This window comes from Loxodonta africana, chromosome 5 (assembly GCF_030014295.1).
Source record: "Loxodonta africana isolate mLoxAfr1 chromosome 5, mLoxAfr1.hap2, whole genome shotgun sequence".
Classification (NCBI taxonomy): domain Eukaryota; kingdom Metazoa; phylum Chordata; class Mammalia; order Proboscidea; family Elephantidae; genus Loxodonta; species Loxodonta africana.
Window position 1 is genome coordinate 89,172,911 of NC_087346.1, and position 27,144 is coordinate 89,200,054.

The window sequence follows — 27,144 nt, forward strand, 5'->3', positions numbered from 1 at the left end:
GACTAAGTTCTGAAGCAGAAAATGAGGTGGAAACTAAATTTCATTAAAGTCACTTAGGCTTTGATTCTTATTTTATAACTTATGTTTTTCTTTGATATTTTATTTTGTTTTTCCAAAGGAATAAAGGGAGAAGAAAAAAACAAGACTGGTAAAATTTGCCATATATCTTCCTGATTATGACCTCAGAAAAGTAACATGTTTAAATATATGTATATGGGTGTGTGTATATATATACATATATCCATGAATATGGTTGTAAGTTCTTGTCCTTAGCCTCTGATCCAAAGTTTTGCAAAGAAATGAATTTTGGGTAAATATTTTCTACTCCTTTTTTGGCTAATAACTTTCCAAAGTGGAAAGTTTGCCACCTTGTCGTAACAAATTCCAGAAGACAAAACAAAACCAGGAAGTTCGTTGTAAGAATAGCTTTATATTTTATGAATCCACACACCACTGAGTAAAGGTGGATGATATTTTACATCAAGGGAGTCACCTGACAATTTGGCATTGAATGACGTTTTGTTTATTCCTAAGAATTACAATCTTCCCTCCCATAGCTGATTTGTTAACAGATGGAGATCATTTTACTTTCAAGTTCTGCTTTGTAAACCAACTTGTCCTTTTCAGCTGGTGTTTTACCGGACACACTCATCTAACTTGGATAGCTGAACATTTCTCCCACAACCTTAAGAGAATGAATTGGTCTTGTGGGTAACACAGGTGCTTCCTAAAAAAGCCTGTTGCCATCGAGTGGATTCTGGCTCATAGCAACCCTATGAGACAGAGTAGAACTGCCCTGTAGGGTTTCCAAGGAGCAGCTGGTGGATTTGAACTGCTGATCTTTTGGTTAAGAGGCATAGTTCTTAACCATTGTGCCACCAGGACTTCCATGTGCTTGCTAGTAGTCTAGATTTCTGCCAAATTCTTTACAGTCTAAGGAGCTAACATTCTAATCCTCTCTACAAATGCTGTCCTTTAAAATTAAGCTATCTGTTAAATGGACGATATTAAAATCAGAGTCCTAAAAGATGTATTTTGAGGCGTTAGAGAACACATGTAACAACCCTTAACATCAGAAATGTTTGTCTCATAAAGTTTATGCGATCACAGTTAAAAGCTTTCTCAGCCACTTCCAGATGCAAACTATTCCCTAAAGCCTAAATAAACACATACTGATGCCAGTGTTAGAAGACTCTCGTTTGACAATTCTACCTCACTCCTTGCTTTCTAAATATGAACTTTTTGGGGCATGATCAACAATTTTCCCCAAAATATAGATTTTTATGACAATCAGATATACAAAAGCATGACTTTCTATATGAATTCAAATTGGAAGTAAAGATACTAAAATTATAATTTCACAACTTTGATACAAGCTCCTTTGCTAAATTCTTTCTCATGAGTAAGTATAACTTAAATACAATACAAATATAAATAAAAACCATAAAGTTAAATTCATATCCTAAGTATGGAAACTCATTGTGTTAGATTAAAAACCACATCCATGGCAGAAAATGTAGTATTTCTCATAGCCCAATTGTATGGAAAATACAGTGCAAAAGTTGGACTAATACAGATCACCTTAAAAGAGATCAGGTTACTATTATCAGGAAAAATAGCCTTTAATGGACTATTCAATCTTGAGTTTTTTTTTTTTTCATACAGAATAGCAATACAGGGTTAACATGCAAATAGGTCAAATACTCAATTTGACCAAGAAAGGAGAGGCGGGGCCAAGATGGCGGACTAGGTAGACGCTACCTCGGATCCGTCTTGCAACAAAGACTCAGAAAAACAAGTGAATCGATCACGTACATAACAATCTACAAACCTTGAACAACAAACACAGATTTAGAGACAGAAAACGAACAAATACGGGAAAGCATCGATTGTTTTCAGAGCCTGGAGCCAGCGTCCCAGTCAGCGGATTTTCTGGAAAAACTAGTTTCCCAGTGATGGCTCGGAGACAGCAGTCCATATCAAACCACATAAAGAAGCAGACCATGACAGCTTCTACAACCCCCCAAACAAAAGAATCAAAATCTTTCCCAAATGAAGATACAATCCTGGAATTATCAGATACAGAATATAAAAAACTAATTTACAGAATGCTTCAAGACATCACAAACGAAATAAGGCAAACTGCAGAAAAAGCCAAGGAACACACTGATAAAACTGTTGAAGAACTCAAAAAGATTATTCAAGAACATAGTGGAAAAATTAATAAGTTGCAAGAATCCATAGAGAGACAGCATGTAGAAATACAAAAGATTAACAATAAAATTACAGAATTAGACAACGCAATAGGAAGTCAGAGGAGCAGACTTGACCGATTAGAATGCAGACTGGGACATCTGGAGGACCAAGGAATCAACACCAACATAGCTAAAAAAAAATCAGATAAAAGAATTAAAAAAAATGAAGAAACCCTAAGAATCATATGGGACTCTATCAAGAAGGATAACTTCCGTGTGACTGGAGTCCCAGAACAGGGAGGGAGGGTAGAAAACACAGAGAAAATAGTTGAAGAACTCCTGACAGAAAACTTCCCTGACATCATGAAAGACGAAAGGATATCTATCCAAGATGCTCATCGAACCCCATTTAAGATTGATCCAAAAAGAAAAACACCAAGACATATTATCATCAAACTCGCCAAAACCAAAGATAAACAGAAAATTTTAAAAGCAGCCAGGGAGAAAAGAAAGGTTTCCTTCAAGGGAGAATCAATAAGAATAAGTTCAGACTACTCAGCAGAAACCATGCAGGCAAGAAGGGAATGGGACGACATATACAGAGCACTGAAGGAGAAAAACTGCCAGCCAAGGATCATATATCCAGCAAAACTCTCTCTGAAATATGAAGGTGAAATTAAGATATTTACAGATAAACACAAGTTTAGAGAATCTGCAAAAACCAAACCAAAGCTACAAGAAATACTAAAGGATATTGTTTGGTCAGAAAACCAATAATATCAGATACCAGCACAACACAAGGTCACAGAACAGAACATCCTGATACCAACTCAAATAGGGAAATCACAAGAACAAATTAAGATTAATTAAAAAAAAATATATAACAGGGAATCACGGAAGTCAATATGTAAAAGATCACAATAATCAAAAAGAGGGACTAAACACAGGAGGCATAGAACTGCCATATGGAGAGTGATACAAGGCAATATAGAACAATACAAGTTAGGTTTTTACTTAGAAAAATAGGGGTAAATAATAAGGTAACCACAAAGAGATATAACAACTCCATAACTCAAGATAAAAGCCAAGAAAGACGTAACGACTCAACAAACATAAAGTCAAACACTACGAAAATGAGGATCTCACAAGTTACTAAGAAAAACGTCTCAGCATAAAAAAGGAAGTGGAAAAATGAAATTGTCAACAACACACATAAAAAGGCATCAAAATGACAACACTAAACACTTATTTATCTATAATTACGCTGAATGTAAATGGACTAAATGCACCAATAAAGAGACAGAGAGTCTCAGACTGGATAAAGAAACACGATCCGTCTATATGCTGCCTACAAGAGACATACCTTAGACTTAGAGACACAAACAAACTAAAACTCAAAGGATGGAAAAAAATATATCAAGCAAACAATAAACAAAAAAGAAGAGGAGTAGCAATATGAATTTCTGACAAAATAGACTTTAGACTTAAATCCACCACAAAGGATAAAGAAGGACACTACATAATGATAAAAGGGACAATTGATCAGGAAGACATAACCATATTAAATATTTATGCACCCAATGACAGGGCTGCAAGATACATAAATCAAATTTTAACAGAATTGAAAAGTGAGATAGACACCTCCACATTTATAGTAGGAGACTTCAACACACCACTTTCGGAGAAGGACAGGACATCCGGTAAGAAGCTCAATAGAGACAAGGAAGACCTAATTACAACAATCAACCAACTTGACCTCATTGGCTTATACAGAACTCTCCACCCAACTGCTGCGAAGTGTACTTTTTTTTCTAGCGCACATGGAACATTCTCTAGAATAGACCACATATTAGGTCATAAAACAAACCTTTGCAGAGTCCAAAACATCGAAATATTACAAAGCATCTTCTCAGACCATAAGGCAGTAAAACTAGAAACCAATAACAGAAAAACTAGGAAAAAGAAATCAAATACTTGGAAACTGAACAATACCCTCCTGAAAAAAGACTGGTTTAGAGAAGACATCAAGGAGGGAATAAGAAAATTGATAGAATGCAACGAGAATGAAAACACTTCCTATCAAAACCTCTGGGACACAGCAAAAGCAGTGCTCAGAGGCCAATTTATATCGATAAATGCACACATACAAAAAGAAGAAAGAGCCAAAATCAGAGAACTGTCCCTACACCTTTAACAAATAGAAAGTGAGCAACAAAAGAATCCATCAGGCACCAGAAGAAAACAAATAATAAAAATTAGAGCTGAACTAAATGAATTAGAGAACAGAAAAACAATTGAAAGAATTAACAAAGCCAAAAGCTGGTTCTTTAAAAAAATTAACAAAATTGATAAACCATTGGCTAGACTGACTAAAGAAATACAGGAAAGGAAACAAATAACCCGAATAAGAAACAAGAAGGACCACATCACAACAGACCCAACTGAAATTAAAAGAATTATATCAGATTATTACGAAAAATTGTACTCTAACAAATTTGCAAACCTAGAAGAAATGGATGAATTCCTGGAAAAACACTACCTACCTAAACTAACACATTCAGAAGTAGAACAACTAAATAGACCCATAACAAAAAAAGAGATTGAAACGGTAATCAAAAAACTCCCAAGAAAAAAAGCCCTGGCCCGGACGGCTTCACTGCACAGTTCTACCAAACTTTCAGAGAAGAGTTAACACCACTACTACTAAAGGTATTTCAAAGCATAGAAAATGACAGAATACTACCCAACTCATTCTATGAAGCCACCATCTCCCTGATACCAAAACCAGGTAAAGACATTACAAAAAGAGAAAATTATAGACCTATATCCCTCATGAACATAGATGCAAAAATCCTCAACAAAATTCTAGCCAATAGAATTCAACAACATATCAAAAAAATAATTCACCCTGATCAAGTGGGATTTATACCAGGTTTGCAAGGCTGGTTTAATATCAGAAAAACCATTAATATAATCCATCACATAAATAAAACAAAAGACAAAAACCACATGATCTTATCAATTGATGCAGAAAAGGCATTTGACAAAGTCCAACACCCATTTATGATAAAAACTCTTACCAAAATAGGAATTGAAGGGAAATTCGTCAACATAATAAAGGGCATTTATGCAAAGCCAACAGCCAATATCACTCTAAATGGAGAGAACCTGAAAGCATTTCCCTTGAGAACGGGAACCAGACAAGGATGCCCTTTATCACCGCTCTTATTCAACATGGTGCTAGAAGTCCTAGCCAGGGCAATTAGGCTAGACAAAGAAATAAAAGGCATCCGGATTGGCAAGGAGGAAGTAAAATTATCTCTATTTGCAGATGACATGATCTTATACACAGAAAACCCTAAGGAATCCTCCAGAAAACTACTGAAACTAATAGAAGAGTTTGGCAGAGTCTCAGGTTATAAAATAAACATACAAAAATCACTTGGATTCCTCTACATCAACAAAAAGAACACCGAAGAGGAAATAACCAAATCAATACCATTCACAGTAGCCCCCAAGAAGATAAAATACTTAGGAATAAATCTTACCAAGGATGTAAAAGACCTATACAAAGAAAACTACAAAGCTCTACTACAAGAAATTCAAAAGGACATACTTAAGTGGAAAAACATACCTTGCTCATGGATAGGAAGACTTAACATAGTAAAAATGTCTGTTCTACCAAAAGCCATCTATACATATAACGCACTTCCGATCCAAATTCCAAAGTCATTTTTTAAGGTGATAGAGAAACAAATCACCAATTTCATATGGAAGGGAAAGGAACCTCAGATAAGCAAAGCATTACTGAAAAAGAAGAAGAAAGTGGGAGGCCTCACTCTACCTGATTTCAGAACCTATTATACAGCCACAGTAGTCAAAACAGCTTGGTACTGGTACAACAGGCACATAGACCAATGGAACAGAATTGAGAACCCAGATATAAATCCACCCACGTATGAGCAGCTGATATTTGACAAAGGACCAGTGTCAGTTAATTGGGGAAAAGATAGTCTTTTTAACAAATGGTGCTGGCATAACTGGATATCCATTTGCAAAAAAATGAAACAGGACCCATACTTCACACCATGCACAAAAACTAACTCCAAGTGGATCAAAGACCTAAACATAAAGACTAAAACGATAAAGATCATGGAAGAAAAAATAGGGACAACCTTAGGAGCCCTAATAATAAAAATAAAAAAAAATAAAAAAAATACAAGGCATAAACAGAATACAAAACATTACCAAAAATGACAAAGAGAAACCAGATAACTGGGAGCTCCTAAAAATCAAACACCTATGCTCATCTAAAGACTTCACCAAAGGAGTAAAAAGACCACCTACAGACTGGGAAAGAATTTTCAGCTATGACATCTCCGACCAGCGCCTGATCTCTAAAATCTATATCATTCTGTCAAAACTCAACCACAAAAAGACAAACAACCCAATCAAGAAGTGGGCAAAGGATATGAACACACACTTCACTAAAGAAGATATTCAGGCAGCTAACAGATACATGAGAAAATGCTCTCGATCATTAGCCATTAGAGAAATGCAAATTAAAACTACGATGAGATTCCATCTCACTCCAACAAGGCTGGCATTAATCCAAAAAACACAAAATAATAAATGTTGGAGAGGCTGCGGAGAGATTGGAACTCTCAGACACTGCTGGTGGGAATGTGAAATGGTACAACCGCTTTGGAAATCTATCTGGCGTTATCTTAAAAAGTTAGAAATAGAACTACCATACAACCCAGAAATCCCACTCCTGGGAATATACCCTAGAGATACAAGAGCCTTCATACAAACAGATATACGCACATCCATGTTTATTGCAGCTCTGTTTACAATAGCAAAAAGCTGGAAGCAACCAAGGTGTCCATCAACAGATGAATGGTTAAATAAATTGTGGTATATTCACACAATGGAATACTACGCATCGATAAAGAACAGTGACGAATCTGTGAAACATTTCATAACATGGAGGAACCTGGAAGGCATTATGCTGAGCGAAATTAGTCAGAGGCAAAAGGACAAATATTGTATAAGACCACTATTATAAGATCTTGAGAAATAGTAAAAACTGAGAAGAACACATACTTTTGTAGTTACTGGGGGGGGGGAGGGAGAGGGTTTTTTATTGATTAATTAGTAGATAAAAAATTTTTTTTTTTTTAAGAACTGCTTTAGGTGAAGGGAAGGGCAACACTCAATACATGGAAGGTCAGCTCAATTGGACTGGACCAAAAGCAAAGAAGTTTCTGGGATAAAATGAATACTTCAAGGGTCAGCGGAGCAAGGGTGGGGGTTTGCGGACCATGGTTTAAGTGGACTTCTAAGTCAACTGGCAAAATAATTCTATTATGAAAACACTCTGCATCCCACTTTGAAATGTGGCGTCTGGGGCCTTAAATGCTAGCAAGCGGCCATCTAAGAGGCATCAATTGGTCTCAACCCACCTGGATCAAAGGAGAATGAAGAACACCAAGGTCACACGACAACTAAGAGCTCATGAGACAGAAAGGGCCACGTGAACCAGAGAGCTACATCATCCTGAGACCAGAAGAACTAGTTGATGCCCGGCCACAGTCGATGACTGCCCTGACAGGGAGCACAACAGAGAACCCCTGAGGGAGCAGGAGATCAGTGGGATGCAGACCCCAAATTCTCATAAAAAGACCATACTTAATGGTCTGACTGAGACTAGAGGAATCCCGGCGGCCATGGTCCCCAAACCTTCTGTTGGCACAGGAGGGGAAACATCCCCGAAGACAATTCATCAGACATGAAAGGGACTGGACAGTGGGTGGGAGAGAGATGCTGATGAAGAGTGAGCTAATAATATCAGGTGGACACTTGAGACTGTGTTGGCATCTCCTGTCTGGAGGGGGGATGGAGGATAGAGAGAGTGGGAAGCTGGCAAAATTGTCACGAAAGGAGAGACTGGAAGGGCTGACTCATTAGGGGGAGAGCAAGTGGGAGTACAGAGTAAGATGTATGTAAACTTATATGTGACGGACTGACTTGAATTGTAAACGTTCACTTGAAGCTCAATAAAAGTTAATAAAAAAAAAAAAAAGGAGTGACTCGAAGGAAAAAAACCAATCAATCTTTGTGTAATTTAATTTCACTTTCAAGCAAATTGACTGTTTCTTTTAAAATATCGGCCAGATAAAATTTTATTAAGTTGTATGTCCTCTTGTTTTTAAAGTGGAAGTAAAAAATTAAAGGTATTCTGTATTTTATGTGACACTCTATCTTATTTCCTAAGCCCTGAATAGGACTAATTCCTTGACAGGATGTACCGAACAGAAAATTTCACTTTTTGCCAGGAGTTCTTCTAAACTCACTGACAATAACGGCAGTCACAACTTTTATTTCTTTTGGGTTTGTCAAGATAGCCAATTAAATCATAAATCAATTAAGTTGTAACTGGGATAACCTATTATGTTCCACCATATTAGCTGAAAATCCATTAACTCCAAATGTTAGTCTATAAAAAACAGAAGAAAATAATAAAACCACAAAGTTAAGTTCAAACAGACATTCATTGTGTAAAAATTTTCCCTCTCTTTCTCTCTGTGGATCAGATTTACCATCAAACATTCTTGCTATCTGTTCAGTGCACGTGGCTAATGTATCAAGACAAGTTTCTGTTCATGCAGAGTAATTGGCAAGTGAATGAAGCTTATTGCACCATAGCTCATACTAGCAGTGTAGCCACAATGTCATTATTTCAGTTGTGTCCTATGAGTTATTATTTCCTTTTTACTGCCTTATTCATTGTCAATGTCAATGTCTTCATTTAATCTAGAATTACTGATAGATTCATTGGCTTTCCAAAGTGACTATACTACTAGCTTGCCACTTGGTCATAACAATGGCAAGAAAAGAAAACCAAACCAGGAAGTTTGTTGTAAAAATAGCTTTACATCTTATGAATTCATACACTACTGGGTAAAGTGTAGAAAACAAATTTCATTGAAGTTGCTTAGATATGTTACTGCTAAAAAAAAAAAAAATCCAAACCATACACAATAACACCTGAGAGGAACACGCTCCTTAGAACAATCAATTATACGAGATCGAAAGGGCAATATTTGCCCAAAAGCAAAGATGAGAAGGCAGGAGGAGTAGGAAATCAGGAGGAAAGGAAATGGGGAATGAACCTAGGATGAAAATGGGGAGAGTGCTGACAAAAAAAAAAAAGAATAATATCCCCCAAAAGAATAGCGAATTCAAGAATCAAAGTTTTGTTTATGCTTTTATATGAAAGATAATCATTTATTGGACCTGTTGGCACAGTGGTTAAGAGCTCAGCTGCTAACCAAAAGATCGGCAATTCAAATCTACCTACTGCTTCTTGGAAACACTTTGGGGCAGTTCTACTCTGTCCCATAGGGTCAGCATGAATGAGAATAAACTCGATGGCAGCAGGTTTTGTTTTTGTTTTTAATATAACATTTCCTCCTTATCCTTGTGTTCCTATTTTTAGCCCCAAGAAAACACATAGCAGGTACTGATCTGTATTTGTATGATTTTGTCTTCCAAGCCATATTGTGCTTTTTCACTATTCCATAAATTTTTTAATTAAACATACTCTGTCTCTTGCCGGATAGTGATGGAGTAGTTTCTACTGTCACTACCAGGCCTTAGGATCATATTTCCCAATGAAGGCTTCTTCTCAAGCATCTCAGTTGCTTCTTTCCGGGACACAGTATAAAAACACCTACGGAGGTAAGAGAAAAAAAAAAACAGAATTTTTGTTTTAACTGATGAAAAACCATTACACAAAAAAGTGCTACTAAAATATAACTTTGAGATTTGCAGTTATTGACTTTTCTCAAATCTTCCAGTTTTGTTATAGTTGTTGTTGTTAGTTCCCATTGAATCAATTCCCACTCATGGCAAACCCATGTGTGTCAGAGTAGAACTATGCTCTATAGAGTTTTCATGGTTGTGATCTTTCGGAAGCAGATCACCAGGTCTGTCTTCCAAGACCCTCCGGGTTGGTTCAAACAGCTAACCTTTTTGCTAGTAGTCAAGCCCTCGAATGTTTGTGCCAACCTTAATACAACTACAGTCATGTAATTACAACTATTCCAAGTCTGCATCTCTATGAGTATGCTACCGATTAAGGCCCTCCATCACTCATCCCTCCAAAGCCTCTTCATTAACCAAAGGGGACTTGAAAAGTTTTCTATTGATCAGTATATAATCACCATTACCACTGAAAATTTAAGATAAGAATTAGCGATATATCTCCAGTCTCAGAGTTTTCAGTATTTGTTGGTAGGTTCTTTTCAGGTGTACAAAACATCTCTATAATTGTTTATCTTGGGTGTCTATTTTAAATAACTGATATATAAGGGTATGTCTGAATCCACCACTTTTGTATAATATGGCTTTCTTATGGCATTCGTGGTGTTTTAATGTGCAAAATAAAAAATAAAGCACTTCCCATTTTTGTGCTATATGTTATAGTCATAGAAATGTATAGCCATAGGGAAAAATATCTGGCAGGGTATTCAATACGCCGAGATGTTAACAGCAATGACCTCTGAGTAGTAGGACAAGGAATGATTTTAATCTTCTTTTTATTTATCTGTAATTAATACATATTCCTTTTTTACTGAGAAAAAAAGAAAAAGGAGCTGTTTATGTGACCTACCACTCCATCAGCTGTCACTGGTTTTAGCTAAAAGTAATGGCTGGCACATCCTGTGGTTTTAATGCAAATAAAATGGGTATCAGTATCTGATGTCAAAGATTGTGCCAGGACAAGTTTCACTGACAAAGAAAACAAGACTCCAGGAGAAAAGGGCTTACTATCTTAATCGCAGTTTTCAACCATATATAGGATGTTGCTGAATTCAGCATATTCTATGCCTTTTTTTTTTTTTTTTTCCAGTACAACCTTACACATACACAGGGTCTTCCTCAAAGTACAAGCTCAATGAATAATACTGGTTGATCGGTCAATTGAATAGAACATTTCAGATATTTTAAGTTATTCAGTATAATTTTCCGATAGAACAAAAGGTCAATAATAAGTTCTTTAGTAAAAAATATCTTTTCCTTCTTTCTTGGTAACAGTTTTTATTTAGGTTTGAGCTCTGGAAAGAATATCTATTTGGTCAAAGGTGTGGGTAGAAGGGGATTTCCTGTGTGGTAAGAGAGTTGGTGCAAATATATATTTTGTTGATCATGATATAGAAGAGGAAATGTGGCATGTACTCAGAGATATGCAGTTTATCCCCAAGACAGCTTATTGTCCCTGTTTTAATGAGTTCAGGTGGCTAACTCTCTTGATAACTAACAATTAGAATATAACAATCTAATGAATAAACTGTATTCGTTGTGGACTTACGCTGGCATAGGGTTCAGTACATCCACATAATCTTCAATTGTTTCATTCTCTTTTTCCACAGATGTACTAGGTAGCCGTTCTGTCTCAGTTCTCCTTTTCTTTTCTCTCTCTAGGACTTCATGCAGTCTAATTACTTGCCCCGGTAGGAGTGACACATGTTGGGGAACTGACAGCTGAAATCAATTAAAAGAATAGCCAGCCATAGCTGATTTTAGCAAAGGTGGGCCTGGTCAGGCCATAAGCAGTTACAGAGATGCATGGGTAGAATCACCAGTAGAAGTTCCTTATCTGGGGTAGGCGTCTTAGAACTTCCTCTAAACCAACTAAAACCTGAACAAGAAATTTTTCTTTTGGTTTGTTCCAAAAGTAGAGCACCCCAACCTTGCCGTTATTGTCCTTAGTTGTCATTAAGTCAATTCCGACTCATGGTGACCTCATACGTGCAGAGTAGAACTGCTCCATAGGGTTTTCAAGGCTGTAACAGATTGCTAGGCCTGTATTCTAACGCATTTCTGGGTGGATTCAAACTGCCAACTTTTCAGCTAGTATTCAAGTACTCAACTATTTATACCACCAAGAGACTCCTCATGAAATAACTACCCCTTATTAATTGCCTATTACGTCCCTAGCATTTTGTATGTGTTATTTCAAATCCTCACAGCAATGCTACAAGATAAGTATTCACTTTACAAATGAAAAAAAAAAAAAAAACAATTTCAGAAAGGTTAAATGAAAAGTTTGGGGCCATAGAGCTAGTAAATCGTGAAACCAAGACTCAGACATAAATTTATATGATTCAAAAGCAAAGTCTCACTTCTTTCAACTACAGTCTGTGCTTCTCGAAATTTTCCACTAAAGTTCTCCTGACAACAACACAATATGAACATACACACTGAGTGATCTGGGATCATAGCCAAAAACAATATTTATAAGCACAAAATTCAAAGCAACTTGTCTTCTTTTAAAAATTCACATGAATTTTATTTTATATTCTGTAATACATTAATGTGGAGCCCTGATGGCATATTGGTTAAAGTGCTTGGCTGCTAACCAAAAGGTTGATTGATTTGAAGCCACCAGCTGCTCCTTGGGAGAAAGATGTGGCAGTTTGCTTGCATAAAGATTTGCAGCTTTGGAAACCCTATAGGTCAACTCTACTCTGTCCTACAGGATCACTACAAGTTGGAACCAACTCGACAGCAGTGGAAATATATCAATGTATATTTTAATGGAAAATAATGCTCTTTATCCTTACCTCAAGGAAAATAAAATTGAAAAAGAAATTTTGGGCCAAAACGGCAAGTATAATTAGTATACCAGGAAGATATACCAAGATTTATCCAGTAGTTTTAGTTTGTCTTTGGAAGCTAAAAACAAAGATGGAGTTACTTATGCTCAGTCCAGAAGATCACGGCTGCTACCTGGTTTCACAAGGAAAGAGTTGAAGAAAATAAGTAACCTGACTTTTAAAAACAGTAATTGGCTTGTATTTGTAGATTTATGTAAACAACAGCTCCTGCTCTCTAACTCCTGCATTCCAGACAAGCAGACATCTGATTATCTGAGAGCCACTCAGCAGGGATTGACCCCTCAGGCCTGTGACATTTATCTTCTTAAGCAAACTAACATTTTAGAGAAGAAAAGATTTCAAAGGACATTTTAATGAACCCCTGAAAATCTGCCTAAAACTGCCCAGACTTCTTGGACTCTCTTTTCTCCTTTCTAGTCACTATATAAACCCTGATGCTGCCACATTTCTTTGGAACACGCAGTTTAAGCTGTGTTTTCCTCGATCCATGAATCATTAATCGGATAATAAATTCCTAGTATTGTTTTTAACTTTGTTTTCATTCTCAGAAATTGTTTTACATTTCATACTCCATGACACCTAGTCACATACCCTTGAGATTTTTGTACCCCAAGCTGTGAAGCACTATGATAACTCTCCACAACAGAGAGGTGGAGAAACAGAAAGATAGATAACTGTTCTCCAGAGTTTCTCCCTGTCCCCAAGTCAAGGCGTCCTTCACATCTTTAACTGTTCTCACCTATGACTTCCTTAGGAGCTGTGGTAGCACAATGGTTGAATACTCGGTTGCCACCTGAAGGTCAGTAGTTCAAACCCACCAGCAGCTCCATGGGGAGAAAATAACTTAGGAAACCCTATGGGAGATTCATACTGTCTTATGGGCTTGCTATGAGTCAGAATGAACTCAATGGCACACAACAGCAACAGGAAAATGACTTCCCTATAGGGTACTTGTACCTCCAACTTTGACCTAGTAACCTAGCTGAGATCAAGAACCAGCATCTATCCACCTATCCATGTTTGGAAAGTACAGTGATTTTTTTTTCATGTGACTGCAAAGCCCTTACTTGGAAACTAACTTTGGATAGAGTCCGTGTTTAACTAATGCTAATAAACATGGAAGGTCTTTGTAGCCTCTAAAAGTATTAGAGATCATTGTGCTCCTTTGGGGGCTGGTTATCAAAGTAACCCACATTTCCAAGACAGTTTCTACAGTGGCTTTATTTCAAATAATGATATTATCTTGCTGCAACTGTTAACTATAAGCAGTAGATCTTACTATTTGCCACTGATAACATGCTGCAGACTTGAACAGCTATCACCCCTTTGTCTTAACACTCACTAAACAAACATTTAAAGGTGACTTTCCTTTTTATGGTCCTCCTATTATATTCTCTATGGAATTTCCAAAATCCTTCTCAGTTAGCATTTTATAAATGTATATGAAGTGAGGGAGGAGGATTCAAAATAGCTGCCTAGCTCAGATGAACCACACCATCCCTCCACAGCAAAGACTTGAGAAACAAAGTGAAACAGATACAGAAGACAACCCTGGAACCCTAAGCATCAAATGAAAGGATATAGAATTAGATCTAATACTGATTGGGAAAAGAAACTGAATGACAACAGTGAATGGGAAGAGATACAGAGTAGAGGTGCCCTGCCAGACAGCCTGGCACAGTGAGGCCGTTTTGAGACAAAGCCAGCAGCAACCCTGAGGAGCACAGGAAGACAACATCACGGAACTCCCAATAGGAGACAGAGAAGCTGTGTCAATATACCTGGAGAGAAGCAAGGTAGGCAGGATATGAACTGGAGCTAAGGAGGGAAAGTACAGGATGGAGAACAAGAGTTTCACGGATCCCAGAGTACACAGAGTAGGGAGGGAGCCAGGACCCAGAGAGAGGGTGACTCTCCAGTGGCGATACCTGACTAGTAGTGTGGGTGGCAAGCAAGGAGCAATGGACGAACAGCTGCCCCATTTTTTTTCTTTCCTTTCCTCCCCTCCTGGGCCACCAGCCCCACCCCATTGAACAGAGTGCCTGTGCACCTCCAGCCACCTGCCCCACACCTTCCCCACCAAGGAGAGCACTTGAACACAAACCAGCTGACCACTCCATCCCACCCCCAATGGAGGAGGCACCTCAGCACCACCCAGACACCTACCTTGCTCCTTGCCCATTGCCTGCCCATCTGGCGAACAACTGTGAGCATTCCCATACCACTGGATAGTGCCCACCCAATATGCCCTCAGCAGTTTCACATGTACAGTGAACAGCAATGAGGGCTCCCCCTGCCAACCATTACTCCACCCAACTTGGGGCAGGAAGTGAATGTCCCTGTGTTGCCAGACAAGTGATCACTGAAGCATGCCTGACCCACCCACAGTGATAAAACCAAAACAAAACAAAATCATTAAAAAAAAAAAAAAAAATCTGAATGGGTCAGAGACAGCAGACAATATCAAATCATATAAAGAAACAAGACAAGATGGCTCAACCAAATGACCAACATAAAGGAGCAGAAAATCTTCCTGAGGAAGAGATGGTAATGGAACTGCCTGATAAGGAATTCAAAAGGCTTATGTATAGGATCCTCAAAGAGGTCAAGAAAAACACAGACAAATCCCTAGAAGAATTCAGGAAAACAATACAAGAACAAAATGACAACTTAAATAGATAATTAGAAATCATACAAAAAGAGCAACTAGAAAGCTAGAAGATTAACAATAAGATATCAGAAATAGATAACTCAATGGAAGGACACAGAAGTAGAATTGAGACAATAGAAGAAAGAAATAGTGAAATAGAGGACACATCCCTTGATACCAATTTGTACAAGGAACAGTCAGAAGAAAGAATGAAAAAAAAAAAAAATGAAGAAAGCCTAAGTGCTATGTGGGACACTATGAAGAGGAATGACTTATGACTTATGCATGATGAGAATCACAGAACAGGAGGTGACAAAAAAAAAGCACGGAGAAAATTTTTGAAGATTTGCTGGCAGAAAACTTCTCCAGTATCATGAAAGACAAGAAGATTTCCATTCAGGAAGCTCAACAAACCCCATACAGGATAAATCCCAAAAGAAAGTTACCAAGATATATCGTAATCAAATTTTTCAAGTCCAAAGATAAAGAAAGAATTCTGAACAGCACAGGAAAAGGGAAACAACACCTACAAAGGGATTCCAATAAGGCTAAACTCTGATTTCTCAGCAGAGACCATGCAAGCAAGAATGCAATGGGATGACATGTATAAAACCCTGAGAGAAAAGAATTGTCAACCAAGAATCGTATACACAGCAAAATTGTCTCTCAAATATGTTGGTAAAATTAGGACATTTCCAGATAAACAGAAATTAAGGGAATTTGTAAAAACCAGACCATCCTTACAAGGAGTATCAAACAGTGTCCTTCAAATAGAGAATCAGTGAAAAGAGACAATAAACTGAGAGTATGCCACACAATGGCTTCACCGACATGGCAACCCAGATAGAAAAATCTCAAAAGTAAAATAAAATTACAGAACCAAAAACAGAGAGCCGGAGATAGCAATCTGAAATTGATGATGACTTCAAAACAAAAAGGGGGAATGAATGGTGTAGTTACAGAACTTCCAGATGGAAAGGAAGTCAAGACAATATCTAAAAATAACAGACTGTTTTAAATATAGAGTGATAAAAGTAAACCTCATAATAACCACAAAGAAAATTAACAAACCTACTCACCAAAATAAAAAAGAAAACCAAAAAGACTCGGTAAACACAAAATTGACAAAAACCAGGAAATGAAAAGACAATCCATTAACAAAAAGAACTCAGCACAGAAAATTAAATGGAACAAAGAAACTGTCAATTCTGTACAAAAAAAAAAAATCATAACAAAATGACAGCAGTAAATTCATATCTATCGATAATCACACTGAATATAAATGGGTTAAATGCACCACTCAAGAGACAGAGAGTGGCAGAATGGATAAAAAAAAGTGACCTATTAATATGTTGCTACAAGAGATACACCTTAGACACAAAGACATAAAGAGGATGGAAAAAGATATATAAAGCAAACCATACTTAAAAAAGAGAAGGAATGATAATATTAATCACTGATAAAATGGACTTTAAATCCATTATAAGAGACAAGGAAGGACATTATGTAATGATTAGGGGGTCAATCCATCAAGAGGACATAACCATAAGTATCTACTCATCCAATGACAGAACTCCAATATACATAAAACATACCCTAACAGAAATGAAAAGAGAAACAGATGGTCTTACAATAATAGTAGGAGACTTTAACACACCACTTTCCACAATGAACAGAACAAGAAGAAAGAAATTCAAACAAAGGTACAGAAGATCTAAATAACACAATCAACCAACTTGACCTCATGGACATATACAGAGCACTGTACCCAGCAACAGTGCAGTATACATTCTTCTATACAATCATCCCATGGATGATTCTGTAGAATAGACCATATCCTAGGCCAAAAGCAAGCCTCAATAAATTAAAAAATACTGAAATAATACAAAGCATCTTCTCAGGTCAAAAAAAAAAAAGTCACAATGCCATAAATTAGAAATCAATAAAGGGAAGAACAAAGGAAAAAAACAAAATACTTGGAAATTGAACAATGCCATGCTTAAAAACCACTGAGTAATAGAAGAAATTAAAAATGAAATAAAAAAACTTCTAGAATCAAACGAGAATGAAAAGACAACATACCAAAACTTGAGGTCTCAGGAAAAGTAGTGCTCAGAGGCCAATTTATAACAATAAATGCATACATCAAAAAATAAGACAGGGCCAAAATATATACCTTAAACTCTACAACTCAAACAAATAGAAAAAGAGCGGCAAAAGAAGCCCACAGCTACTAGAAGAAAGGAAGTAATAAAGATTAGAGCAGAAATAAATGAAACAGAAAATAGAAAAACAATTGAAATTATCAAGACTAGAAGCTGGTTCTTCGAAAGGATCAATAAAATCAACAAACCACTGAACAAATTGCCAAGAGAAAAAAAGGATAAGATGTAAATAATCCAAATAAGAAATGAGATGGGTGACATTGCAAAAGAACCAAGTGAAATAAAAAGGATCATAACAGAATACTACAAAAAATTATACTCCAACAAATTTGAAAACCTAGAGGAAATGGACAAATTCCTAAAAACACACTACCTACCTAAACTAACATGAACTGAAGTAGAAAATCTGAACAGACCCATAACAAAAGAAGAAATTGAAGAGGCCATTAAAAAAAAACAAAACAAAACACAAAAAAAAAAACTACCAACAACAAAAAAAGCCCTAGGCCAGACAGTTTCATTGGAGAATTTTACCATGCATTCAGGGAAAAGTTGACACCAATACTACTTAAATTATTCCAGAACATAGAAAAGGAAGGAATACTCCCAAATTCATTCTATGAAACCAGCATAACCCTGATATCGAAGCCAGCCAAAGACACTGCTAAAAAAGAAAATGGTAGACGAGTATCCCTCATAAACATTGATGCAAAAATTCTCAACAAAATTTCTAGCCAATAGAATCCAACAGCATATCAAAAAATAATATATCATGACCAAGTGCGATTCATACCAGCTCTGCAAGGATAGTTCAACAATAGAAAATCAGTCAACGTAATCCACAACATAAATAAAACAAAGGAAAAGAATCACATATCATCTCAATTGATGCAGAAAAGGCATTTGATAAAGTCCAACACCCATTCCTGATAAAAAACTCTCACCAAAATCGGAACAAAAGGGAAATTCCTCAACATAATTAAGCACATATACACAAAACCAACAGCCAATATTATTCTGAATGGAGAGAGCCTGGAAGCAGTTCTGCCTAAGAATGGGAACCAGGCAAGGATGCCCTTTATCACCACACTTATTCAACTTTTTACTGAAAGTCCTAGCTAGAGCAATAAGGCAAGAAAAGAAATAAAGGGCATCCAAATTGAAAAGGAAGGCATAAAACTACCCCTATTCACAGATGATATGATCCTATACTTAGAAGATCCCAGAGAAGCCACAAGAAAGCTACTGTCACTAATAGAAGGATTCAACAAAGTGTCAGCGTACAAAATCAACATACAAAAATCAATTGGATTCTGCTACACTAACAAAGAGAACTCTGAAAAGGAAATCAGGAAAATGATACCATTTACAACAGCTCCCCAAAAGATAAAATACTTAGGAATAAACCTAACTGGGGACTTATACAAAGAAAACTACAAAACACTACTGCAAGAAATCAAAAGAGATCTTCATGAATGGAAAGACATACCATGCTCATGGATAGGAAGAGTTAACATTGTGAAAATGTCAATACTACCCAAAGCAATGTATAGATACAATGCAATCCCAATTCAAATTCCAACATTCTTTTAATTCTGGAACAGAATTTAGAGCTCAGAAATAAATCTATCCACCAATGGACACCTGATCTTTGATAAAGGGCTGAAGTTCATGTAACTGGTCAAGTTACTGGGTCTTAGGACTGGGGATCATGGTCTAAGGAGACATCAAGGTCAATTGTAACAACATAGTTCATAAAGAAAATGTTCTACATCCCCTATTTTGGTGAGTAGCATCTGGAGTCTTAAAAGTTTGCGAGTGGCTATCTGAGATACATCTATTGGTCTCATTCCACACAAAGCAAAGGAAAATGAAGAAAACCAAAGACACGAGGAAAATATTAGTCCAAAGGACTAATGGATAACATGAACCACAGCCTGCACCAGCCCAAGCACAGAAGAACTAGATGGTGCCTGTCTACCACCATTGACCACGCTGACAGGGATCACAATAAAGAGTACCAGACAGAACAGGAGAAAAATGTAGAACAAAATTCAGATTCGAAAAAGACCGGACTTACTGGTATGACAGAGAGTGGAGGAACCCCTGAGACTATAACCCCTGGACACCCTGCTGACTCAGCACTGAAGCCACTACTGAAGTTAATCTTTCAGCCAAAGATTAACAGGCCTATAAAACAAACAATAACACATGTGAGGAACGTGCTTCTTAGATCAATCAAATATATGAGACCAAATGGGCAACACCTGCCCAAAAACAAAGATGAGAAGGCAGGAAGGGACAAGAAAACTGGGCAAATGGACATGGGAAACCCGAGGTGGAAAGGGGAAAAGTGCTGACACATTGCAGGATTGCAACAAATGTCACAAAACAATTGGTGTATAAATTTTTGAATGAGATACTAATTTGCCCTGTAAATTTTCACCTAAAGTACAGTTAAAAAAAATAATAATGCACATCACCCATAAGTACTGTGCTCTTTTAAAAAAAAATCACCTGTATGAGACCAAAGGGCCAACAATTACTTTAAAACAAAGGTAAGAATGTAAGGGGGCAGGGAAACCAGATTAATGGAAATGAAATAATGAGAATGTTCACACATTGTGAAAAATGTAAACAATGTCGCTGAACAATTTGTGTAGAAATTGTTGAATGGAGCCTAAACTGCTGTGTAAACGTTCACCAAAAACACAATAAAATGTTGTTAAAAATATATATAATATGAAGTGAGTAAGAAAGAGATTGGAAAAGTCTTAGAGATGCTACCTAAACTACAAATATCAGAGTTTACAAAGGACTACTGTTCTCAAAGGATAAGACCAAAAAGTAGCTCTCCCTGACCACCTATTATTCTCCAGCACATTGCCCTGTTTATTTTCTTCCTAACGGTATAAAATTATCTTGTTTGTTTGCTTTTTAACTTTCTCTCTCCCTCTCCCCTCACACCACAAGGATATGAATTTTGCGTGTAAGTGCAATGGGTTATGTCTGTTATTTTCTGTATCTTCACCTTCTTTTGCTATGCATGACTCATAGCAGGTATCCAGCAAATATTGGCTGAATGAATGAAGCAAAAATAATGACCTTCCTACCTCTGTTACCGTAAGAATGAAGCCTCTCCATTCTTCTCCACTTTCTGTGTTCTCTGTCTAAAGATGAAGACAAAAACAGAAGATGAAAACATATGAGTGACTATGAACATTAATACTTTTATTAACTTCAAATAACTTTAGAATTTCATGATTATTTTATGATTCAAAATATGTAATCCATCAAAATTTAAAAGATTAACAATATTCTCATATTCTTCTACTGAAGCACCTTGCTTTACAAAGTCAACTCTAATTTTTTAAATCACTTAAAATTAGTTGAAAGGAAGAAAAAAAATTTTTCATTTTTCCTAGAAGAATTAATGTATATTTGTTATGAAATATATTAATACTCTTTCTTTTGTCAAAAAACAGAAGTATCCCCCGAAACAATGGCCCCCAGACACTCTGCTAACCCAGAACTGAAACCATTCCCAAAGTCTACTTTTTAAATAAAGATTAGACAAAAAATAACACATGTAAGAAGCATGCTTCTTAGTTCAATCAAATATACAAGACCAAATGGGCAGTTCCTGTCCAAAAGCAGGACAAGAAGCCAGGAAGAGACAGGAGCTGGACAAATGGACACAGGGAGCCCCACGGTAGAAAGACAGAGTGTGCTTGTCACAAATGTCACAAAATAATATGCGTATAAATTTTTGAATGAGAAATTAACTTGAATTTTTCACCTAAAGGACAATAAATAAATTAAAAAAAAAAAACTGAGGCTTGGAAAAAAAAAAAAAAAAGACAGAAGTATGCTGTGTCAGAAGAACTGGATGGTTCCTGGCTACCATTATTGAACATTTTGATCAAAGATTCTCTAGAAGAATCCTGATCAAAAGAGGGCAAATGTAAAAACAGAATTTCAAATCTTCACAGAATCCAGAGTTTCTGGAGCCATTGAGCAGGATGTACCCCTGAAACTATTGCCCTGAGGTCATCTTTAAACCTTATACCCAAAATATCCCCTGAAGTATTCTTAAAACTAAAAATATTTTAGCTTAACTAGTAAAGAATGTCTTCCTTGAGGATTGTGCTCTTTTAAAATCTATCTATGTAGGATCATACTGACAACTGCAACTCGAAAGATTAGGTAGAAAGATTAGGGGGTAGTGAGTTTATGTTAATGTGGGATGAACAACTCAAAAAAAGAGGGTGAGAATGGTTACACAACTCAAAGAAAGTAATCAATATAACTGAATTATATATGTTGAAATTGTTGAATTAGTATGTATTCTGCAATGTGCATTCTCAATGACAAAAATAAAATGAATTATTTTAAAAAAGACAGAAGTATATAACTTTAATCTGTTCGTTTGCTGAATAAGTTAAATTGTATGAATTTACCTAACTCAAAAAAAATTTAGATGTTAGCAAACATATCTTTGCAGTCAATACTAGTGGTACTCAACATTGACTGGCTTGAAGTTTGGGGCAACCAGGAAGGAGCAATGCAGGTTTCCAGTTAGTCCTGAGATACTTCCAATTCTTAGCAATCAACTGTTTTTGTTGTTAGGAGCTGTTGAGTCAGTTCTGACTCGTAGCGACCCTATGGAAGCAGTTAACTACCACTACTACTCGTAGTAGTAATATCAGCCAACTCATATGGAGTGCTTATAAGTGTTCCAAGCACTTCACAAGTATTAATTGATATAATCTTCATGGTGACTCTCTGATAAAGGTACTATTTTCTATTTTACAGATTTGTTTATTCAGTAAATATTTATTGAGTGCCTTTTATGTACCAAGGACTATTCTAGGTACTAGTTTACATCAAGAAACAAAGCAAAACTCTTGTTCTCATGGAGTTTAGTCTAGCAAGGGATAATAGATAATAACCGTAATGAGTAAATTATGTAGTGTCAGAAGGAAATAAGTACTATGGAAAAATGAAAAAGTAGAGCAGGGTAAGAAAGATTGGGAGTGCCAGTGAGGATGAGAAGGGGAAAAGTTGCAATTTTAGTAAAATGGTCCAGATAGGCCTCAGTAAGAGGGTTACATGTGAGCAAAGACTTGCTTCTGGGTGAGGAAACTAAGGCACAAAGATCACAAGTGACTTGTCAAAGATCACGCAATTAGTAGGTAAAACCGCCAGCATTCAAACCTAGGGAATCTGACTCCAATCCTGTGCTCCTACCCACCACGACAGAACGTGTAGGGAGCCTGCTTAAAGCTGTAGATTCCTGGGCTCAGATTCCAGATGGGGACCTGGATTTCCTATGTACAAGTGATTCCTATTATACTAAAGTTTAAGACCAATGCTTTGGAGATCAGTCAGTAATCTCCTGGGAAAGCCTCTACTACATCTTATTCAGTTACAAGTTCTCTTTATGTTATTACTGTAACTGTTGACTGACTTTAATTGGCTCACTTTGAATGAGGATTCAAGAACTATGTTTGAAAACACCAGGTGTAATCCCTGACTTTGACAGAGGACAGAAGTATATTGTTTCAACATGCTCATATACTAAACAAGTGAACATAGCCTTTTAAATCCCAATTCAGAACACTGTAGTTGTTGGCAAAAAACAAGAAATATTAACAAATACAAGACTTAGTGCTCCTCCTACAAAACCCCTTTACTTCAACCACTCAAAAAGAGGTGAATGCTATTTATAGCTACAACTCATTATATACTATTTGCTTCTCCTCACTCACCTTCAGTTGCACTTCCTCTTTTGGTAAAACAAGGGTGAATTTTGCACAATTCTTTTCAGTTGAATTCTGATCAGTAAGGCATGTAAGATCTATTATGTCTAATTTGTCAATATACTGCAAAGATAAAGGGAAATCTCATTAAATTATTTTGTGGATAATATACGTTCATCCTGCAGGAAGGAAATTAATATCTTCCTTTCACCTCATTTGTACTTTGCATGATATTCTGGTTCTCAACTTGGCATTGGCATCGCACCACTTTCCAATCCCAAAAAACCTTTGGCCATGCAGTTGTATGGGGGCTCATACAGACTTGCAAAAGCCAATTACTAAATTTTCACTAATTTTGCAAACCAGTTTTTAAACACAGCCACTATCAAAAATTAAATTAAATTAATTTGTATACATAAATTTATATATCGGTAAAGTAGAGGGTCAGCAAAAGAAACGAAGACTCTCAACAAGATGTATTGACACAGTGGCTGCAACGATGGTCTCAAGCATAGCAACAATTGTGAGGATGGTGCAGGACCAGGCAATGTTTCGTTCTGTTGCACGTAGGGTTGCTAGGAGTTAGAACTGTGTATGCTCCACATTCTTTATATCAGTAATATTTATAATACATCTAAGTACATATATACATACATACTTTTTTTTCCCCCCCAGAGAACAAGTTGTTAAATATTTACCACACACCACTGGTTATGAGGAGTCTATCAAGAAATTCCTATCTTCTCAAGTACCATAGAAAGATTTCTTCTGAGCAGTTGGTATATATGAACTGGTATGTATGCAACTGGCCAGACTTGACTTCTTAAAAAAAGAAATCGGTTGGTTCAGACTCAAAGTGACTCTAAACGACAGACTAGAACTGCCCCATAGGGTTTCCAAGGAGCAGCTGGTGAATTTGACCTGCCAACCTTTTGGTTAGCAGCCTTCTAGAAGGATTAAAACAGCCTGTGATAAGCTTAGCAGGGTTTTTATGGTATAATATTTTGCTAAATTAGCCTCACTCCTGACTTCCTTTTATCTCCTTCTTTTATTTTTCTTTCTGTTATGGCCAATTTGAGTCCCTGGGTGGTGCAAACGATTAAGGCACTCAGCTGCTAACGGAAAGGCTGGGGGTTCAAGTCCACCCAGAGGTGATTCAGAAGAGAGGCCTGGTGACCTACTTTAGAAGAATCAGCCATTGAAAACATATGGACCACAGTTCTACCAATTTAACTTATCTTGCTGTATTCTTGAAAGCCTCCTATTTTATTTTTCTGAATAATGTAGGATATCAAAAATAAATAAACATTTTCCAGAGCTTTTTCTATATTGATGAGGTGGAAGTTGAGTTTGGGTTGACCTATTTTGTTTCAGTGAACAAAAAACAATCAAAAACGGAGGGAGAGGAGCAAGGAAGGAGGGCAATATTTAAAACTAAGCCTTTAGAACAAAATCTTTTTCTGATGAATTGTCTAGATCAAGCTCAGTGAGTTTTGCTGACACAAAGAAGGAAGCAACGGAGGAAGAGGTGGTAGATTTAGATAGAGTGCCTTAAGCTGATCTATTGATTAGATGAAGGGAAGTCATAGCTTTTTGTTTTCCACTTTAATTGTAGTGTTGACAAGAGCCTTAAAGGTCATCTAGTGTAGCTGCCATCTGATGCTTGAATCTCCTCCAGGGTATCTCTCCATGAATTCATCCAGCCTATGAACATCTCTAACGACTTGAAACTCATGCCTCCTAAGCATCTCCGCCTGTTAGTAAGTTTTTCATGTATTGAGCCACAATTTTTCTCCAGATAATTTCCATACATTGATCCTAGCCCCTTTTCTTTGGAATAGCATTAAACAAACTCAGAGTCTCTTTTACCAGACCCCCTGACAGTCCTTCTAAAATTCAAAGGCAGCTTTAAATCTTTCCTGCTATAGGCTAAGAATCCACAGTTGTCACTTACTCTGTCCCTGTGCTTTCTCCTAAGATTATTGCCAAAAAAAAATTTCCCAAAAGATCTGAATTCTCATTTAACAAAATTGGTAGATGGGCGATTCCGTGGTATTTCATCATACCAATCTCTTCATGGCATATTGGTTAAGAATGTAAGCTCAGCAGCAAGAAATACCTGAACTGTTCTAACTCAAAAAGAAAGACCAGACTTGTTGGCCTGACAGGACTGGAGAAATCCTGAGCGTATGGCCCCTGGACACTTTTTCAGCTCAGTAATGAGTCACTCCTGAGGTTCACCCTTCAGCCAAAGATTGGACAGGCTCATAAAACAAAACAAGACCAAAGGGGCATTCCAGCGCAGGGGCAAGGACTAGAAGGCAGAAGGGGACAGGACAGCTGGTAATAGGAAAGCCAAGTTTGAGAAGGGAGAGTGTTGACATGTTGTGGGGTTGTTAACCAATGTCATAAAACAATATGTGCACTAACTGTTTGATGAGAAACTAGTTTGTTCTGTAAACCTTCATAAACCTTCATCTAAAGTACAATAAAAAGATAAAATAATAATAATAAGAAAACTGAATTGAATTTTCATTAGTTGTATGATCTTGTGCAATTTCTTAATCCTTCAACTTGACTATTCTCGTCTATAAAATGGGGATTAAAATAGTACCCACTCTGCAAAACTGTTGTGAGAATTAAATGAGATTAAAATGCACATAAAATATGTGAACGCTTACTATGTGCTAGCGTTAAATCCTAACATGTACTATCTCATTTAATCCTTTTGATAAGCTTATGAGATGGTTTTCATCTTAATTTTAAAGACTTGAAAACTGAGCATGCTAAAGATTTTCATTTGCTTCTTCAGATTCGTTTTCATCCCTTTACCTCCAACACTCTGCTCCAGGAGGGGGAACTATATGGACATCAATGGGCTCCCTTTCCCTTTGGCTTCCTGTTGAGTTGGACTACTGGGAACACCAGCAGGAGATCAGAAAAGTGAAGAGTGTGGGGTTGTATTTATTACCCTATAGGGTCGCTATGAGTTGGAATCAACTCGATGGCAGTGAGTTTAGTTTTTGGCTTGGCAATTGCTTTGGGCTGGCTGTGTCCCTCAATCAAAGATCATACTTGTCTCAACGTAGTCATCTATCTCCACACAACTCTTCCCACTGCTCTCCCACTCTTTCAATGTGCTCCTAGATGTGGTAATAAGGCAGTGTCACCAGCCCCAGTGTTCTGTACTATCCTTTGTTTTTCTCCTACGACCTGTCCACTGCTTTTAATATACTATCTTCATGAAACTCTCTTCAAATCACCCATTTTGAGATGTCACCTGTTTCCTATGAGTTCTCTGACAGATACACTGAAACACAGAGAGGTTAGGTGACTAACCCAAGACCCCACAATTAACAGTGGCAGGACCAGGACAAAGACCCAGGCAGTCTGACTAGAGAGACCAGGTTCTCAGTCACTAAGCTGTACTGCCTCTTTCCATGTCGTGCGCCAAACTGTTAAATCTCTCAACTTGCTGTGTATTATGCACTGTTTAGACCAGGCTGTTGTATACTTACTGCAGTGGAAGGCTGGAAAGCATTAAAGAAAATTTAGTTCTTTATATATATTATGGTATTTGAAAACACCCATATATAAATCTTGTCTAACCAGAACTCTAGTGAAAAACGACCATTTGAAGCTTTTATTTTTAAATGACTTCTGGCTCTGGTTAAGGAGCCCTAGTGG

General features: G+C 37.0%; 1 protein-coding gene across 6 annotated transcripts in view; it reads right to left on the reverse strand.

The window, feature by feature from the left end:
- The window catches only part of STAP1 (signal transducing adaptor family member 1), a 55,826-nt gene that overhangs the window by 18,208 nt on the left and 10,474 nt on the right, over positions 1-27,144 (reverse strand). For 5 of the 6 annotated variants that reach the window (XM_064285754.1, XM_023555092.2, XM_023555090.2 and 2 more), the window contains 4 exons: positions 23,467-23,580; positions 20,809-20,865; positions 11,572-11,744; positions 9,802-9,930 (listed from right to left, as the gene is read on the reverse strand). In XM_064285754.1, coding sequence (XP_064141824.1) covers positions 9,802-9,930; positions 11,572-11,744; positions 20,809-20,865; positions 23,467-23,580 — 473 coding nt within the window. The remainder of the gene's footprint in view (positions 1-9,801; positions 9,931-11,571; positions 11,745-20,808; positions 20,866-23,466; positions 23,581-27,144) is intronic. The other variant, XM_023555091.2, reaches the window with a different exon arrangement.